Here is a 21113-nt window from a genome sequence, read left to right on the forward strand (position 1 = left end):
CTTCCTCTGGGTGGGACCTGGACTCTTAAGCTCTGTCTCCTTGTTCATTTTCCATTTGATTTCTGATTTCACTCTTGGAACCAAAGGAGACATGATATTGACCACCCACCACTGTTTCCTGGGTGAAACAGTGGGCTACAGTCAGGTTTACTTACACCCAAAGCCTGGAGTGGAGACCAAATTATAGTCTAGTTTTTTTGGTCTTATAGATGTGACAAGTTTTAATGTGTTAATGGGCCAATCATGAGGAATTTAGACTTTTGCCATGAAGGTTGGAATTGAGGGTAGGGGGCCATGATTTGGTATCTATAGGCAGCAGAAGCCCTTCCTTTGTATCTCGAGTAAGATGGTAGAAGTCACGATGGCTAAAAACAAAAAATGAGACAAAAATCCAGGAACACATCCTTGTTCTCTAAGGATCACAGCCTGAGATGGTTATCACAGGTGGCTTTTTGGTTAAAAAAAAAGCCACATCCATTTCTTGAGAAGAGAGCATCTGAATCCTTAACTGAACAGGTGTATTTACAGAATTTGAGATACAGAGGATCAAACCAGAGAGCTGGAGTCACTCACTTGAATCGCACAGTAGATACACAGGGAAGGTAGCAGGTGCTGGAGGGATAGTGGGTTGCTAGGTCCCCAGACGTCACTCGGTATGGAAGTGTCAAAGCAAAGATTAAAGATCAAGGACGCTGAACTACAAAGACAGGAGCTAGACTCTTAGTGAGGCATTTTCTTAATTAAAATACTGATGGGATCCACACATTGGGTTATCTGTTCGGTGTTACAGCAACAGTTGTAAAATAAACCAACTCCCAGGGTCAGCAGTACCGGTGTCAGTAATGACAATGACAAGAACCATCACCAACCAACTGGCTAAGCTGAGGTCTGCTCACAGTTCTCCCGGGAAACGGACAGATTTAGAAGCTTAGCAGCAGATGAAAAACTCAGGATAAAGTGCAGAGCTAAACTCTACACCTAAACCTTGCTTCATGGTCCCGAAAAAGTGGTTATTACGTTGTATGTTTGCAAAAGCCTCATACAGAGTAAGGTTAGAGGAACCCATTGGCTTGGAGCCCCAACAGGAGACCAGCCATCCTGCTCACGGTCAGTGCTTCTCTTCCCAAACAGGACTTTGGAGCCTTCGATATTTAGAAGTCTGTTTAGAAGTCTGGAGTGGCCCTTCCTTGACTATCAGATAAGGTTGAGATTCCTTCCTTCCTGGTGTCAAAACACTTCACAAATGTGATCTGAGCAGATTTCTTAATTTCCAGTCACTTCCCTTGTATATACTATGCTCTCGCTGCACTCTGTCTCAAAGTCACCATGAACTTTTACAGTATAATGCCTTTCTAATTTTGGTGAAATTTGCATAACAATATTTATCATGGTAACCATTTCTTAGTATATAATTCAGGGGCATTAAATAAATTTACAGTGGTGTATGCCTAACTATTAACATGGTCTATTTATTTTTTTTTAAAAAGATCTTATTCATTTATTCATGAGAGAGAGAGAGAGAGGCAGAGACACAGGCAGAGGGAGAAGCAGGCTCCATGCAGGGAGCCTGACTCAGGACTCGATCCCGGGACCCCAGTATCATGCCCCAGGCCAAAGGCAGGTGCCAAACCACCAAGGACCCAGGGATCCCCAACATGGTCTATTTATAAAACTGTTTCATTATACCCAACATAAATTCTGTATCCATTAAACAATAACTGCCTCTTTCCTCCTCCCCTCAGCTCCTGGTAACTTTAATTCTACTTTCTGTATCTATGTATTAATCTAGTCTAGGTACTTCCTATAAGTGGGATCATACAATATCTGTCCTTCTGTGTCTGGCTTTTTTCACTGTATGCCTAGTGTTTTCAAGGTTCATCCATGTTGTAGCCTGTTGTTAGAATTTCACTTCTTTTTAAGGCTAATATTCCATTGTCTACTACACTGTGTACTACATTTTGCTTATGCATTCATCTATCAATGGACATTTGGATTGTTTCCACCTTTTGCCTATTGTGAATAATGCTGTTAGGAACATATGGGCACCTGTGAGAGTCCCTATGTTCAAATCTTTTGGACCATATACATATATATAGCTAGAATAGAATTGCTGGGTCATAAGGGAATTCTAGGTTTAAATTTGAAGAACTGCCAAGCTATATCCCATCGTGGCTGACCCATTTTATATTTTCACTCATAATAAATGAGGGTTCCAATTTCTCTATATTATCTTTTACTTTGATGGCAGCCATATTAATGGGTGTGAAATAGTAACTCACTGTGATTTTGATGTGCATTTTCGTTTTTTTAAAAAAAGACTTATTTATTATTTGTACAGGGAAGGGGGGCAGAGAGAGAGGGAGAGAGAATTTCAAGTAGACTCCTCCACTGAGCATGGAGCCTAATGCAGGGCTCGAACCCAAGACCCTGAAATCATGACCCGAGCTGAAATCAAGAGTCAGGCCCTTAACTGACTGAGCCATCCAGGTGTCCTGATTTGCATTTTCCTAAGGACTAATGATATTGAGCATCTTTTCATGTGCTTTATCGGCCATATGTGTATCTTCTTTGGAGAAATATCTACTCAAGTCTCTTACACATTTAAAAAATATATATTTATTAGAGAAAGAGAGAGAGAGAGAGAGAGAGCAGATATGCAAGTGGGAGGAGGGGTAGAGGGAGAGAATCTTCAAACAGACTCCCTGCTGAGGACAAAGCCCAACTCAGGGCTCAATCCTAGGACCCAGGAGTCATCACCTGAGTCAAAACCAAGAGTCAGATGTTCAACGTACTGAGCCTCTCTGGCGCCCCTACACATTTTTTAAGTTCAGTTGTTCATTAGTGGTTTGTTGAATTTTAGGACTTCTCTATATATTCTGGATATTAATCTCTTATCAGAGATAGGATTTGCAAATATTTTCTCCCATTCTGTAGGTTATCACCTTGCTTGATAGTGTCCTTTGATGTATAAAAGTTCTTAATTTTGATGAAGTACAAAATTTTTCTGCTGTTTCCTGTATTTTGGAATCACATCTATGAAATTTTTACCAAATCTAAAGTCGTGAAGATTTTCCCCAATGTTTTGTTTTCTTCTAGAAGTTCTATAAACTTACCTTTTAAGTTTATTTTGGTTTTTTATCCATTTTGAGATCATTTTCATATATAGAGTAAGGTAAAAGCCCAACTTTATTCTTCTGTATGTAGATATTCAATTTTCCCAATACCATTTGTTGAAAAGACTGCCCTTTATTGAATGGTTTTGGCTCTCCCAAATGGGAGAGGCAGAGGCAGAGAGGGAGAGAGAGAATCCCAAGCAGACTCCCTGCTGAGCACAGAGCCCACGTGGGGCTGGATCTCGTGACCATGAGATCATGACCTGACTTGAAATCAAGAATTGGATACTCACTGTACTGAGCCACTCAGATGCCCAGAACTTTGTTATTCTTTTTCAAGACTATTTTGGCAATTAGGGACCCCCTGCAATTCCATTTGAATTTGAGAGTTGGCTTTTCCATTTATGCAAAAAAAAAAAAAAAAAAAAAAGGCTGTTTTGATAGGGATTGCATTGAATCTGTAGCTCGTTTTAGTGTTTTAACAATGTGAAGTCCTTTCTGTGAAAAGTGATATCTTTACATTTATTTAGATATTTAAAAATCTCTTTCAGCAATAGTATATCGTTTTCAGCATACAAGTCTTTTACCACTCTTGTTAAATTTATTCTTTGGTATTTAATTCTTTAGGTGTTATTATAAATGGAGTTGCTTTCTTTTTTTAATTTTTATTTTTTTAATTTTAATTTTTTAAAAAGATTTTATTTATTTATTCATGAGAGACTCAGAGAGAGAGAGAGACAGAGACAGAGGCAGAGGGAGAAGCAGGCTCCATGCACGGAGCCTGATGTGGGACTGGATCCCGGGTCTCCAGGATCTCGCCCTGGGCTGAAGGCGGCGCTAAACCGCTGAGCCACCTGGGCTGCCCCGCCTTTTTTTTTTTTTTTTTTAATGGTTCATTGCTGGTGTATAGAAACACAACTGATTTGTGTGTATTGATCTTAAAATCTACAACTGGGCCAAATTTGTTTATTAGCTCTAACAGCTTTCTTGTGAATTCTTTGGAATTCTTTTATGCCTTGCTTCATCATGTTATCTGCAAATACAGTTTTACTTCTTCCTTTCCAATTTGGATGCCTTTTATTTAATCTTCTTGGCAAACAGCTCTCACTGGAACCTCTAGTACAATGTTTTATAGCAGCAGTGAAAGTGGGCATCCTTGTCTTTATCTTAGGGGGAAACCTTTGTCTTTTACCACCGAATATGGTGTGAGCTGTGGGTTTTCATAAATAGCCTTTATCATGTTGAGGAATTTCCCCTCTGTTCCTAGTTTTCTAAGAAGTTTTTGTCATGAAAGGTATTGGATTTTGTCAAATGCTTTGCTGTGTCAGTTGAAATAATCAAATGTTTTTTATTTCCCCTTTATTTTAATTTATTTTATTTTTAAAGATTTTATTTATTTATTCATGAGAGAGAGAGAGAGAGAGAGAGGCAGAGACACAGGCAGAGGGAGAAGCAGGCTCCATGCAGGGAGCCTGACATGGGACTTGATCCTGGGTCTCCAGGATCACACCTTGGGCCGAAGGCAGGTGTTAAACTGCTGAGCCACCCAGGGATCTTCCTCCCCCTTCATTTTATTAGTGTGATATGTAATGTCAGTTTTATGTTGAACTACCCTTACATTCCTGGAATAAATCCTGCCATGTCATGGTAAATAATCCTTTTAATATGTTGTTGAGATCAACTTGCTAATACTTTAAGTATTTTTGCATTTATATTCATAAGGGACATTGGTTCTCCATTTTCTTTCTTTCTTTCTTTTTTTTTTTTTTTGTGGTATCTTTATTTGGCTCTAGTATCAAGGTAATGCTGGCCTCATAGTATGAATTAGAAAATGTCCTTCCTTTTTCATTTTTTTTGAAAGTGTATGAGAAGAATGGGTGTTCATTATTCTTTATGTATGTTTTGTAGAATTCACTAGTGAAGCCACTTCCTCCTGTTTGTCCATGCCGCTCAGGGGAAAGTCTAGTGTTTAAGGGAAGAAAGTTTTACTACAAGGCATTTTCTTAAGATGGCCAATGTCCACGGAAGAATTTTCTCAGGGACCCCTACCAGTATATCTCGTTCAATCTAATCTTCACTCACCAGGTATGTTTAAATTACTTCTGGCCATTTCAAAACAGATCACACCTGGAAGAGTAAAGATATCACAGAAATTCCTCCTGCAAGGGCAGAGACTCACAAGCTAGCACCAGGAGCTACATTCAGGATTGAGTGTCATCGGAGTCATTCCAAAGTGACTCTTCAAGGGAGATAACACTCAATTTAAAAGTAAGCTGTAGTTTGCAACTAGCCTCATTAGTTATGCATACAGTATATGGATGGTATGGGCCCAAGTAAAACAAGTCAACAACATGCTTTGTATCTATTTGAAAATCTCTAGGTCTGTTTAAAAACCACATATGTATTATTCCTCTTTGTGGAAATTGGGGGTAAAAACAGAAGTTAAAAGCTTGGACCTTGGAATCAGACTGTCTAGAGTAACATCTGTATTCACTACAATTAAGTAGGCATATTAAGAGCAAATTAGATAAACCTAAGAGTTAAAATTTCTAGTTCTTTAGGCTTTTCTGAATTCCAGGTTTTCTCTTACCTTTATCCAAGGTTGGGTTTTTAAAAATGTGTGTGCATATATATATATATACACATACATATATATGTTAAATAAATATGTATATTTAATTACATAAATGTATTTTTTTTCCCTGGGAACTTGCCTTATCAGTATGTGTAAGTATATTCAGATGTCCATTAACTAGGAAGACCATAAGAGACCAAATGAAACTCTTTGCTCCGACCTCTATACAGTTGGGATATTTTGGGTATGGAACCCTTAGAAACAGTACCGGTAGGAAATAATTGACAGAAAAGTAATGAAGAATAATAGTGCATTTCCTTTTACCCCCAAGGCAGGGTGGGGGAGGGCATGACTTCTAGGTCTCCTATTAGTCTGCTTGCTCTTTTCATCTTTGGCCATGGAAAATCTCCTTCTTGATCTTAGATTGGCCACCCAAATCTGTGCCCCACACCATTCATTAATTTGATCTCCTCAAATACAGCTGCAATCCATTTTCTTTGAATTTTTCTTCCTTTGCTGCGTTTGTTAGAATTAGACTCTAAGTCCCTTGAGGCAGGAATCTTTTTATTCCATATATAATTCTTTTGGGTGGTCGTGTGTTAATATCAGAATTTAAGACCACCTAGCCTTATTTATAAAATTGGTTTTCATGTTTAAATGGGCAAAGTAAATCATGAAAGGGGAAGAAATTAGGTGTGCCAAGGACATACTGCTTGATATGTGTGATCCCATTTCATCTTTCAGTGATCCTGCAGTGGAATCGTGTCTCTATTTTACAGATGAAGGTTAGAAGGTGGCCTGGCTGCAAGTTAAACTGAACTTCTGCAGATGTCAAAAATCTCATGCTCTTTCCCTAAATTATTTGCCTCTAATTTATACTGAGATTTGAGGAAACTACTGAGGTCTGAATCCAGTTGATTCAGATCCTTGACTCATTTACATAAGTTCCTTAACTCAGTAAGTTTTTCTTTATAGTTTCTTTCCTTTTTTAAGATTTATTTATTTATTAGAGAGAGAGGGAGGGAGGGGGAGAGGAAGAGGAAGACAGAGAGAATCCCAAGCAGACTCCCCACTGAGCATGGAGCCCAACATGGGGCTTGATCCCAGGGCTCCAAGATCATGACCTGAGCTGAAACCAAGAGCCAGTGCTCAACTGACTGAGCCACCTATGCACCGCAAATTTTATAGTTTCAACATCATAAATTCTAGCTCAGTGGGAAGGCAAATGTAAATTTATCCAACACATACTATTAATAAATTAAAAGACTAAAAAATATTTTGAGAAATAATTATGATCCCAGATTAAATATAAATTTGGCATGGATCCTCTATAGGTTATGCCACAGAGCTGAGGTTCTCAAGCTTTCTCGATTCATGGCACTCCTAGCAAATAGAAACAGCTAACCATTCTGTTTACTAAGCAGGTAGGTACTAACAATTTAATAAATACCTGTGTCTGAAATATCTTATAAAATCTGTGTGAAAAAGTAATATAAGTAAACTGAAGTAAATCTATTTTTATTTTATATTTTATTCCAAAATTACCATAATTACTGATTAATGGAACATGTGCATCTGTTGGGCATTGCACAACTTCTCAAACTGTGAAATAAGGTAAGTCTGTAGTTCCTGTTCCACATTTTCACTTTATACTTGCTTTTTTTGTCACAGGAACTGCCTAAAATCCAGTCTTAGACATGGCATCATGGAAAAGTGTGCATTCCAATATTGAAATGGAACCATTTGAGTGACTAGTTTGCACGGTATCTGACAGATGTCACTGTGTTTGCCTCAAAAATTTAAAATATCCTGGGGTGCCTCAGGGGCCAGGCAAATCTTAAGAATATCTTTTTCCCTTTTTTCTTCTCTCTTTTCTTCCTTTCTCTCCCTCTTGCCCTTCCTTTACTTCCTCTATCTTTGTGTTATGATAAAACCCCTTGAAGTTTCATTTGTAACTCCAATTCTCTCTCCATGACTGAAATTTTCAACCTGGACTGAAGTCAACAGAAAAGCATATGTTTTGACTGAAAGACATATGGAAATCTGATGTTTAGACACATTTTCCCAGCAACAAAGCAAAGTTTTCACGAAAGATTTTTTTTTTTTTACATTATTCTACTGACTATCTCACACTTGATGAATGAAGACAGAATGAAAGAGAGGAACAGGGAGAGGGAGAAAGAGAAAAGAAACCTGATTAATATATCTTCTTTATTTAAAAATGTGATGATGGGGCACTTGGGTGGCTCAGTGGTTGAGTGTCTGCCTTTGGCTCAAGTTGTGATCCTGGGGTCCTGGAATCGAGTCCCATATCAGGCTCCCTGTAGGGAGCCTGCCTTTCTCTCTGCCTATGTCACTGCCTCTCATTCTGTGTCTCTCATGAATAAATAATAAAATCTTTAAAAAAAAAAAGTGATGATAGGAGATGGAGCCTTTGAGAGGTGACCAGATCATGAAGGTGGAGTCCTGACCAATGGAATTACAAGACCTGGAGAGCTCCCTCACCCCTTCTACCATATGAGATGCAGAAGCAGACGGCCATCTCTGAAGCAGGAAGTGAGTCTTCACAAGATATTAAATCTGCCAGTGCCTTGACCTTGAACTGTTTAGTATCAGAACCATGAGAAATAGATTTCTGCTGGTTATAAGCCACCCAGTCTATGGATGTGTTATGGCAGCCTGAATGCACCAAGATAGATCTCTTCATAGTTACTTTTCAGCAGGAATAGGCACTATTAAAAAAAAAAGGGGGGGGGGAATTAAAAAAAAAAAAGGACTTTGGTACTAAGGGAAAACATGACAAGAAAAATACTAGGCACATCACCAGCTACATTCACAAATGCAAAGTCAACCATCCTATCATGGCTGACTCTTTGAATGAATCAGGATAGCTTATTCTAAGTGGACAATGCCCAATCTCGGTGGCTTAACACAACTAAAGTTCCTTTCCTGTTTTACACATGTCTAGTGCATGCTGGTAGGGGGCTCTGCTCCTTGGACTCCCTCAGGGACTCAGCCAAGGGAAGCTTTATCCTGACATGTGTGCCCATAATCACCCTTGTGGCGGGAAAAGCATATGGTGAATGTACCCCAGCTCTGAATGTGTCTGCCTCAAAGATAGGACCCTTCCACTCCTGTTGCATTGGCCAACAAAGGTCACAAGGCCAGGCCTACCTCCAGAGGGGTGGGCCATGTGCAGTAGCACTGTGGCCAGGAAAGACCTGGAAAGGTGATGGCCTTCCTGATGAATGCACTTGCTCCTAGGGCTCCCAGGCTCATCCTGTCCACAAGAGAACTGTGTTGTCAGCAACCACCACACCCTGCCCTTCTCCCTCCCTCCAGCAGGAGGTCATGGAAAAAAGCAAACTGGATTTTCAGACCGTAGCCACCCCTCTTGCCAACTGCTCACCAGTATAGCAAATGCTACCACGTATGGTCTGGTCCCTGCTTTTTTGAACAAAAGGGCAAAATGAAGTTGCAGACCAGCTGGGAGTAAGAAACAGTAGAGGCAGAGAGGAAACAACCCCAAATGGCTAAAACAATCCTTGAGAAGCCCCACCACGGTGGTGAGGGGCAGTGGGGCTGTTGGATGGCTGGGTGTGCCATTCTTTCACAGGAAGGACAACTGAAGAGAGGAGAGTGGAGGCAAGGAGACTAGGGTGCAAAGAGCAGGAGGGGAGGAAAGAAACAGGGGAGGAGTAAGAGGGAAATAGCAGGGAAAGGGTGAGATGGGGCTTGTCTTGGGTCAGTTAGGGGCGCAAAGCTCTTCTTGTGTCCTACCCAGTGTGACTCTAGGCTTTAGCCAGGGCCATCCCAAAGGCATGTTCCCCTGGGGGACTTGGGAGGGGCACAGGCAGGTGGTCTGCATCCGAAACGTGTTTTCCTTGTAGAAGCACACGCCAGATACTGGGGAACTGTACTGACACTAGTTTTGTTTGCTTGGTTTGTTCTTTTAGCTGTACCAACTGATGACACAAATTAATTTTAATTTGGCTTCCTGAAAGACACATAAAAGAGCTCAACAGGAGTGTGGGTTAAACGATGAAATGTCCTGTGGTAACCAGAAGGCACCCAAATTCCCTGTGCCTAGATGATCCAAATAACATTTAAATTCTGATGTTCCTAAGGTGGCTTAGTACATCGATTCCTTCTGTTGTGAAATAAGTCACTCTATTTAGTAAAGGCCAAGGGCGTCAGGTACAAACAAACATTGGTGTCATTGATCAAAACTGTCAGAAAAGGGGCACAGCTGGTTTTAGACAAACCCAGTTTTTGAAAGTTTGTGGGTGCCAAAGAAGTGGGTGATTCCTCATGCTTCTAGAAAATGTCACCGAGAGTCCTTTACCTGGTGACTCTCGCTGTGCATTCCAAGATAATTCTTGTTTTAAACACAGGTTTCTATATAAACCTTCCAGGAAAGCATCTGCTGTGAGAAATAAGATGTTGGTAGCACTGGGACTCCAAACAAAGCATAAGGAAAAAGGTACATTTTTTTTTGTTAATGTTTATTGAAGTCTCAAAATTCTTCCCACATCAGGAAAAGATGACTGGATCCGGGGTACAATGAAGTTCTGACTTGAAGACTGGAGGGTGAAAGAAAAATGCAACCATTTGCATTTCTTGCTGCAAATAAACCAAAAGGAGCTTAATTTAGAAGATATGCTATGGCAACAGTTAGTAGGTTTTAGGTCAAATAACCGATGGCCCAACTCAATGCGAGACAGAGGAAGCCCATTAAAAAGTAGGGCTGAAGCGGAGGCAGTGAGACCAGGATAGATTACTGCTCTTGGAGAACCGACGTGGTTGTTTTTCCGTTCGTTGCAGGTTTTACTTAGAAATTTATTCTTCTTCACAAATGCTTCATTTAGTTGTGTTTTAATTATAGACTTTGACCAAAAAAGCCAGAAGAAGAGCAAATAGAGCCAGGCCCACAGACACCCTCAGTGCACAGTCTTGATGGAGTTTCTGCAAGTGGAGCACCAGTCTGGAGCTAGCAGAGTCCCGCCGCACCGCAGCAGAAGGGTGGCGAGCCGAGCTCAGGTGACTCCTCGGCCTGTTTCTGAAGCCCTATGAAGACGGGAAAAAAAATGACTTTAAGACGCAAAAAAAGCCCTACTGTGACATCAGTCAACTAATGAGTTCCTAGAAGAAGCTTTTTTTTTTCTTTATTGAGATACAACTGACACATAACATTGTTCTTAGTTCAACATAATGATTCGATGTTTCCTGCATTCCCAAGTGACCCCCACAATGAGTCTAGTTAACACCCGCTGCCATGCATAGTTCCAACTCTTTCTGTTGCGATGAGAGCTTGTAGGGTCTCCTCTCTCAGCAACTTTCAAATACACAACACAGTATTGCTAACCACAGTCCCCGCGCTGTACATTACATCCCCGGGGCATATTCATGCCGCAACTGGAAGTGTGCACCTTCTGACTACCTTCACCCATTTCGCTCACCCCCCACCCCTCTTCTGGCAACCACCAATCTGTTCTCTGGATCCACGAGCTCAATTTTTAAATTCTTTTTTAGATTCCACATACAATTGAACCCAAATGATATTTATCCTTTTGAGGCTTATTTCACTTAGTACGGTGTCCCAGAGTCCATCCATGTTGTTGCAAATGGTAAGATTTCCCTCTTTTTTATGGCTGAGTAATATTCATATATACATAACACACACACATAGGAATATATATCCCACATCTTCTCTATCCATTTATCCACTGATGGACACTTAGGCTGTTTGCATATTTTGATAACTGTAAATAATGCTACAATGAACACAGGGGTTAGTGTTATTTCTTCAGATAAATAAGCAGGAGTTTCTGGATCATTCTGTTTTTAATTTTTTGAGGAAGCACCATACTGTTTTCCACAGTGGCTACACAAATTTACACTCCCTCGCAACAGTGCCCTTTTCTCCATACCTTTGCCAACACTTGTTATTTCTTGTCTTTTTGATACCGGCCCTTCTAACAGGTGTGAGGTGACAGCTCACTGTGGTTTTCATTTGCACTGCCCTGATGATGAGGGATGATTAGCATCTTTCATGTACCCGTTAAGCATCTGTATGTCTTCTGTGGAAAAATGTCTACTCAGATCCTCTGCCCATTTTTAATCAGATTTTTTTTTTTTTTTTTTGCTAGTGGGTTGTAGGAGTTCTTTACATATTTTGAGTTTTACTCACTCAGATATCAGACATGTGATTTGTAAATATTTTCTCTATTTGAGCAAATTGCTTTTTTGTTTTGTTGATGGTTTTCTTTGCTGTGCAGAAGCTTTTTAGTCTGATGTAAGAAGCAGCTATCACTTAGTTACTGCTTCACCACAGACGCATCTGAACACCCTCCGTGGGCCGGTGGCCCCAAGTTAGGCATGAATAAGTCACATTTCCTTTCCTTGAAGTGTCAGACCAAGTTCATGATTTTCCAGATTATACACAAAATAGATGAGAGAGAGAGAGCAAGAGCGATAGAGAGAGAGAGCGCATGTTTATGGAGAATCAAGGCAATATTCATGAAACATAATATTCATGTACAGTAAAAAACGTAACTTTTACGGATGTAACCACATCCCTACTTGGCAAAAAAAAAAAAAAAAAAAAAAAGAAAAGAAAAAGAATGACAGAGGAGAGACCACGGAGGCCATCTTTTTCTGCAAACATATCCCTCAGGGTGGAGATCCTGGGGTGGGGGTGCTGCTGGCTGGGGCTGCTCCAAACTCAAAGAGGGAGCTGAATGGGTCTGGGTGGCCAGAGGCATAGGCCCTCCACACGCAGCTCCCTCTGTTTCTCTCGTGTGCTGTGTGGCCATCGTCACTTTTTCTGTGTGCCAGACAAAGAAAAGGTGGAAAGTCCTGCTTGGAAGGAGTATGAGGAACTAGGAGTCACCGCCACACTGCTTTTTGGGTGGTCTCTGTTCCCTGGTGCTTTTGGCTGGGTGTGCAGAGGAGCAAGGAGGGGGCACCTGGCTGCTGTCAAGATGCTTGAAAGCGTGATTTTAATTCTACTATATAAGATCTCCATCTTAGGTTTAGAATTGGTGCCTCCCCTGTTGAGACCTGAGACAAGCCTTTGAAAGATGGAGGTGGAGGTGGGGGCAGGGGAGCACTGATGGGAGGAGCACAGTGAGGGGCGAGGGGCCAAGCCAGGGCAGGACAGCATATGGCATGTCTGTGGGAGAGCCAGGAACCCACAGCAGCACATGTGTGCAGCAGCCATCTTATTTTGCTTATTCTTCCCTTCTGAGCTCCTAAGGATCTCTCGCTGACACCTTCGCCCTCTGTGTGGGGCTCACCGTGCACTGGAGAATCATGGAGACCGGAATTCCCAGGAAGGTGCAGGCTCGGTTGGAGGGAGGGAAGAGAAGGGGAATAGACAATCCAGTGGCGAGTTGAGGTGAGAGGTGATGAGCACTGAGGTTAGCATGATGGCTGAAGGTTTGGGAAGGAGGGGCAGTGGCCGTTTGATGGAGAACCAACAGGATGTTAGTTCAGATGAGTAACAAGAGGTATGAAGTATAGCAATGGGGAAATAAAAATATCCTTTAGAATCCAATGTCCACTGGCTAATGCGTGTGGTGGATGTACAAGAAATCTTGCTTTGACTATAGGAGACTCATTGCAAAGTTAAAACAAAACAAAACAAAACACCAATCTGTTAACTAAAGGGATAAATTTTCCAACCCAACGGCAGTTGTATCATGATCTGCTGCACAGGTATGTGGGCCCTCACCCTGCTGGTGTCCACGCCTCAAAGAGGGGACATGCAGCTGAGCAGAGGGGGGGCTTCCTTCCCTGCAGCAGTGGGGGCCGTGCCCAGAGCCCAGAAGTACACCCAAACCTGCCTCCGCCCCAGCAGACCATTCTCTTGTGAGACTGGCTTTCTGTGTGATATTTTGGGCGAAGACTATGTTGGCAAACTTTTATTTTGACTAAAAGTAGTCTCTGTATCTCAAGGACAGCGCTCCTCTGGACTCAGCAGCCTTGGGAAGGAATGCAAGCCTTCCTCAGCTCCAAGGACACAAGCGGTATGAGTTCTTCAAATGTGGGAGGCTGTCTACTTCACCTCTGGGTCCTTGGACCTGCATGGCTGCAAGGAGCGTGCAGGTACTAAGTGTTTGGATGTGAGTGAGTGAGTGAGTGGGGGCGTGGATTGCAGATGAGGTGCAAACCATCCTACAGGTGCCTATCCAGATCGCTGGTGACCTGTGTGTCCTGTGATGTATTCAGGGTACTAAGAAGATGTTGCCTCTACAAATGAAACCTTCACTTAACTTTGGGCTTACAAGACCCTAACTAAGAGGTTGCTTAATTTCTCCTTGGTCTGAGTTTGTCATATTTGAGTCATACATGGCTTTGAGAAGCCAGTGAAGACTACAGACTGTTCCCCAGAGACCTGTAGACGTGACTGTGCCCTATGCACACAATGCCACTCACACTTCCAGGTATTATGTTAGAAGGTTCATAGACACCCTCACCTAGGAGTAGACCCAGGTAGTGTGGGGGACTGAAGCTTTCTTTTTAAGAAAAAAATACGAATACGAAAGTAAGTACAGGGCCTTGGAAGGGCCCGTTGAAGAGTGAGCCTGTGAAATGAAATGTCTCCCAGCTTCAGGGACAGTCCCCCTGGTCCAGTCCTCATTCTGAATGCTGGACCCTGCTTCTCCACCTGCAATTCAAAGCTGTCACTTGGTGATCACTGGTGCCAGGCCGGCGGTCAAGCTGACCTGCACAAGGCTGGGCAAGTCTTAAGGCATTAAGCATTCTGTTGAGTTTACAATACACTCTGCTTCACGAAGCTACAGTGCTGGTGAAGTGTTTTTGCTCTCAGCCTTAAAAAGAACCCTTGACTTTTGATGAGCATTTCACAAAATTTCGTCTCCTTCTTGTAACTCATTTGCCATAAAATTTTGCTCCAAACATGAAAGTTACTTATTGAATTGCCACAGTGGATCAGCTATACTTGTATTTGATGCAGCTGTTCCTCCTTGGGTCCCTCCACACCCTTGCCCCCCCACCCACTCCCGTCAAACACCTAAGTCTGAACGTAACTGGTGATGGGCTGCCCTCCTGTTCCTAGTGGCCAAGTGTGCGTCACAGAATCACACCGAGAGCAACAGCATGCGAGGGCAGCCACAAGAAACCCACCTGACCTGCCCCTCTCCCTGGGATCAAGGTGGGTGCTTGACAAACCAACGTAGCAGGAGAGGGACAAGGTAGCACTGTGCTTCTTTCATATCCTCACCTCTTACCAACTCAAGATCTTGATTAAAAGAGTGTGAAGGTATATTTTTAAACATAAAATTGAAAGAAAGGTTTCTCAGATGACTGTAATCAGTGGCAGCTGGCTTCATACACTTCAGTTGTCACTAGCAATGGGATACTGAAAGGAAACTATAAAAATACAGGAAACAGAAGGACTTTCTCATAAAGTCCAAGACACTCCAACATCTAAACGTACAACTATGGCAGATCTCTACACAGGAGCAGTATTCGTGAACAGGAACTAATGCAGCATTTTTAGGATGCAATTAAACAAAAAGTGCTTTGAGGTGATGATACATAACCTATGTTAAGGTACAAGTTTACATATCCACACACACACAGACACACACACATACACACAGATACACACACACACACGAAGATACCCACAGACACACACACACACACAGACTCAGACACACACACAGACTCAGACACACACACACAGACACACAAAAATACCCACACAGACACATACACACACAGACTCCGACACACACACACACACACACACACACACACAGACATACAGACACACATAGACACATAGAGACACACACAGACACATAGATACCACAGACAGACACACAGTTACACACAGACACACACACAGACACAGAACAATGTATATAGCTGACTTAGAGAAATACTTTGTATGGTCAATAGTTCTGGAAAATAAACAGAAGGCGGGATGCCTGGGTGGCTCAGCGGTTGAGCGTCTGTCTTTGGCTTGGGGCGTTATCCTGGAGTCCAGGGATCGAGTCCCACATCAGGCTCCCTGCATGGAGCCTGCTTCTCCCTCTGCTTGTGTCTCTGCCTCTCTCTCTCTCTCTCTCTCTCTCTCTGTGTCTCTCATGAATAAATAAATAAAATCTTAAAAAAAAATAAAAATAAACAGAAGGCTCAAACCTTCCCTAGACTTCTTAAACATCGTTACCAGAAGTTATTAATTCTTGAAATTCAAGATGCACTTCCATCTCTCAAACTGGAACACACCCAGTATGAGAAACGTTATTGCTTGCTAAGACTAAGTAAACACCAACTCTCAAACTTACACTTTTTAAAAAATCAAACTCCATTCAGAATTGCCTTTCTCGAAAGAGAAATTTGAAACGAGGCAGGATACGAACTGTTCAATCACAAAGATCCCCATTTTCACCCAGTTACAGTAGACTCAGGACAACACTGGGGAAGTGTTCACTTTGATTAACACGGGCTATTCCTCCCTTGTAAATCTCACTGTTCCCCTGGTTAATTCCTAAACATACTTGCTAATTCCTAACGTAGCCTACTAATTTTCAAAAATATAGCTTATCAAATCCTATTAAAGTAATAAATCTGTTAAAGTAGAACCAAGTACCTACATTGAAAACAAAACCAAACAAAAACCACTTTGATGTTCAGGAACGCTACAGATCAGATTTCAATCAGATGGAGACAAAGACTTCAGAAAAAAACCCTGGTCTGGCTAGATGGTAATGACAGTTCATCTCAAATTATTCCCTCCTTGGGCAGCTATCCGTGTGCTGCTGGGAAAGGAAAGAGAAGCCTTCCTTACTACACCTGAACACATTCAGTGCAACGAGGTATCGCATGGGACCAGTGCCAGGAGCAGGACGTGCACTGGTTCTGGGCTCTCATCCCACGTCCATCTTAGAATTTGGGGGCAAATGATTCATCCTCTCTGTTTGCACATAAAATCACCTAAGAGATGGGGATACTGTGAGTGTTTTCACATTAGAGGGTTGTTATGGGATCAAGTGAGACACGCATATTAAGTTCTTTGAGCATGTAAAACTCCAGACTAACACATTCCATGGCATTTTGCCGTTCTAATGGAATTGGCAAACCATCTCAGATATTCTTTTTGTGGGGCACCTGGGTGGCTCAGTTGGTTAAGCAGCTGCCTTTGGCTCAGGTCATGATCCCAGGGTCCTGGGATGGAGCCCCACGTCGGGTTCTCTGCTCAGTGGGGAGCCTGCTTCTCCCTCTCCCTCTGCCTACCATTCCCCCTGCCTGTGCTCTCTCTCCTTCTCTGTCAAATAAAATAAAATTTAAAAAAATAGATATATTCTCTTTGTAAAATTAAAAAGTCACTATTTTATTGCTCCTCAAATATGATTGATTGATTTATGTTATTTCCATCCCTTACGCATCATCAGGAGACACACCAAGGAGCATAGGGTTCAAATTCTGGCAGGGCAGAGACTGAATCCAGGTTCAGACATTTAGCAGCTGTGTGACCTTGGGCAAGTGGTTTAAGCCCCCTAAGGCTAGCTCCCCCCTCCATGAAGCAGATATCCATATCTACCATAAGCTGATGTCGACAGGGTCAGAGGTAACACGCCCAGTGCCCCAGTGGAGCGCCTGGGTCTCCTACAGAAGGTCTAAATGAAGGGCTATTGTACTACATCTCAGCAGTGTAATCTGGGACAGGGAAAGGCCAGAGCTTCCCAGGGCACTTGTCAGTGGTACCGAGGTAAAGACGTCCTGTCCTGGATGCTGCCCTCACAAGCGCTAAACCACAACCAAGAAGCTACACGTCTCCTACTCCCTGGGCTTGTCCTCTGTGGAATGAGCCTTCTGGAACTAAAGTTCCTTCTGGAACTTCTGGCTCTTAACTAAAACTGTCTCATATGCCAAGGGAAACTCAAACTCCACAATTTATGAAGAGGGGCTCAACTGTCAGGTGTGCCATTTTTTACATCTGCTTTTTTCTTTCAATATTTACTTTTGTTATAAAATTTTTTTCAAGGAAACTAAAAAAAGTCACTGCCAATCCCACAAGGGTACACAGAATCTTTTTGCCCCTGGTCTGTGCCCAGCCTGAACCAGCCAGCTCTCCTCCGCCCACCGTCTGCCTCCTGCTTCCTCTCGTGATTGTTTTCCCAGGGCTTGGTCAGACAGGACCTCCTGTCGGAAAAACTCTCTCAACCGGCGCACAGCCCCAGATGAGCAGGGTGCTTCCCCTCTGTGGGGCTGGGCATCCTGTTGGCTGGCCTTCATCATGGCCCTTGTCAGTGGTGGTCAATGGCCTGTCTCCTCCTGCATGATCCTGTGCACATTCCTTGAGAGCGGACTCGCCAGTGCCCAGGGCCCAGCACAGAGGCAGGTGGGCAGTGCTAGCTGAAAGGATGTTTGCGTTTTCACCTGTGCCACAGTATGACAGGTTCACATTTTTCACAGGCACAGTCTTTCCATATAAATTGCCATTTATCCTTGTATTTCTTATTCGATTATTAGGTAGATAGAACAGAGGGTCAAACATCATCAATACTACAAGGTACAAAAATAAAATAATACCAATAGGGGAAAGCTGGCCAGCAGAGAAATAGCATGGCATATTAGTTTTCTATCGCTACTTTAATAAATTGCCGTAAACCTCAGGTTTTAATACAAATTCATTTTCTTGCAGTTCTGGAGGTCCGAAAGGCTAAAATCGAGGTGTCAGCAGAGCTGCCAGCAAGCTGAATTCTTTCTGGCAGTTCCAGGACAGGACTGGTTTCCTTGCTTCTTATCGAGCTTCTAGAGGCTGCGCTGACTTGTGGCTTTTTGCCTATATCTTGAAAGCCAGTAATACAGGCTTTAGCAATGAGGATCCTTGTGATTTATGCTGGCCCATGGGGATAACCCAGGATAAGTTCTCCATCTCAACCTTTAACTGAATCACGTACCTGAAGTTCCTTCCCTTTTGCCATGTAAGGCAACACATTCACAGGCTGCTGGGATCCCGACGTGGGTTGTCATGTGTGAGTACATTATTGTGCTGACCACTCCTGGCATGTGTGACTTCCCCATGTTCTCATTGTCCCAGAAGGTGTGCTTGGTTCAGGCAGAGCTGCACCAGCTGCACGAGAGAATGGGCCCCAACAGAAGCCGATGTTCTTCATGTTTATGGGAAAAAGGGCATAGGGCACCTCCCAGCAGCTGTATGGCTGGCTGCCATGAAGCACCTGGTGGAGGAAGATGGTGTCTCTGGGGCTCAGCCTCTGCTAACGCAGACCTGCTAAGCTACCATGTTGGTCCTCCTCATGGCTCTTTCAGCCAAAAGAGAAAAGACCAGAAGGAGGTGGTCAATTAATGTTCTCTGAAAGAACATTTGTACTTCTATGTGTTCCTTTGCATTATATATATATATTTGAAATTTATTTATTTGAGAGAGAAAGAGAGCATGAGAGAGCACAAGCAGGGGAAGGAGCAGAGGGAGAGGAAGAAGCAGACTCTCCATTGAGCAGGGATCCTGATGTGGGGCTCCATCCCAGGACCCTGAGATCATGACCTGAGTCGAAGGCAGACGCTTAACCAACTGAGCCACAAAGATGTCCTATATTTATATTTTCATACAGGTGCAAACATCCTATCCTTTTCTTGGGAGCTGGATAGGTGTGGCCTTCCAATGGAAAAAGTCATGCTGTTCAGAGGCTTCTCCTGCCGTTCCTTCTTATCAAAAATATTTGCAAACTGCAATAGGTAAATATGCACCAGAACCAGAAGCGTAAGGATCCAGGAGGACAGGTGGATGACAACCTCTATATATAAACACTAAGTAGATGAGAAACATTTAGGCGCTGGTTATGACAGGACTGGAGGGACTCTACGTGCTCTATATGCATTCTTTCATTCCTCTCGGATTCCTAGGGAACTGTTAACATGACTTAATTCCAATTCGCCCAGTTTATGGAGAGCAGGTACACATGGCAGAGCAGATGAGAGGCTTGGCTTTCCTCATACTAAGTTCAACCTTGGTAAAAACCTATCAGAGGCACTTTTATAATGCAATATAAAGGAATAAGAAAAGCCAAGGCACTGCATACCAAATGACTATCAGGACTAAGAGTCCTTCCAAGCAGACTTTATCCACTTTACTTGCCACTGCATCTCATGGACATAATGGTATGACTTTGTGTTTCTTTACAGAAGGCCATTCCAAGAAAGCCAGCCTCAGATCTTGCAGGGATGCTTCAACCTACCTATCTTGCAGTTCTGAAGCATGCTGAGATTTTGTAAATGTGACCTGGAGTTGGCACATTGCTGAATTTTCTCTGAACACACACTCACACACACACACATTTGATCTGCTCACATTAGAACATGTTGCAAAATGTGTTTTAATGAGGAACAGTTGGTCTGGTTCTGCTCAAATAAAAGATATCCCTGTAAGAGAGTTGCCACCTGTCTTCCCATCTTGCAGAGCAGCGTCTAAATGAGTTTTTCTGTCCTCGACACCTGCAGGTATTGCCAGGGCCCTGTGACTGGTCCCTGCGCCAGCTCCGTTCCTCGGACTGACAGACAATCTTGTCCCAGTGCTTTGTGTCATCACCAGACACGAGAACATACAAGGGAGTAAGGGTGCCAAGCTACCTTTGTCCACTACTTTTCCAGACAATTCTTCAAACTGGGAGCCTTTTAATATCACACAGCTAGGAGTGCCCACTGAGCTGTGAACCAAAGATCTTAGTAGTTTTGAGTTCCTGAAATCTCTGTAAAGAATGTTATACCTGTCATCTATCAGCCTTGTAGGTTCACTGGCATGTAACAAGCTCCACAAATGAAACCTGGCATCAATGACACCTTTTCATGTATTTGGGGAGAATATTTACATCATAAGACCTCTGTCACTGAGTTATGTGACGAGAGCACAGTACTGTCAGCCTTTCTGTATCCCTTTGGGCACAGGCAATTCTAAATTAGACATTATTCATATGTAATTTCCCCCACATCCTCTCACCTCAAATGTGTAATTGCTATCAGGTCATTAAAATCGCAAAAAAAAAAAAAAAAAAAAAAAAAAAAATTTAAACCGGAACACACCCACACACACGAAATCACTATAATCTTGTTTTAGATCTTGTTTTGATGACAGCAGAGTAAATACAAGGCTTTGCTAATAAGGCCAAAAATAAATTATTAAACTATCTACCATATGATCAAATGCATTTCAGATTATATTCTGAATAATTTTGCCTTGACGATCACCAAAGGAAGAGCTCTGATGTGCCTCTGCATGGTCTGGATGATCCTTCTCTTTCAGGATGTCCAACCCTCTGACTTGAACTGAGCCAAATGAAAGAAAGAGATAATCATACCAAAAATCAAAGCTCGGCATCTACCCATCACATAATTACTATTTTCTGTGAGATCATAATTCATCCGACTCA

The 21113-nt window shown here is 42.5% G+C and overlaps 1 protein-coding gene across 9 annotated transcripts in view; it reads right to left on the bottom strand.

Moving 5' to 3' along the window:
• The window catches only part of CDKAL1 (CDKAL1 threonylcarbamoyladenosine tRNA methylthiotransferase), a 663683-nt gene that overhangs the window by 17886 nt on the left and 624684 nt on the right, over nucleotides 1-21113 (bottom strand). For 8 of the 9 annotated variants that reach the window (XM_072813952.1, XM_072813953.1, XM_072813954.1 and 5 more), the window contains one exon: nucleotides 9658-10755. The exons of the other annotated variant lie outside the window; for it this stretch is intronic. In XM_072813952.1, the coding sequence (XP_072670053.1) occupies nucleotides 10564-10755 (192 nt within the window). In that variant the 3' untranslated portion in view covers nucleotides 9658-10563. Of the gene's footprint in view, nucleotides 1-9657; nucleotides 10756-21113 lie in introns of those variants that run through there. 9 annotated transcript variants of the gene reach the window in all.

This window comes from Canis lupus, chromosome 37 (genome assembly GCF_048164855.1).
Source record: "Canis lupus baileyi chromosome 37, mCanLup2.hap1, whole genome shotgun sequence".
Taxonomy (NCBI): Eukaryota; Metazoa; Chordata; class Mammalia; order Carnivora; family Canidae; genus Canis; species Canis lupus.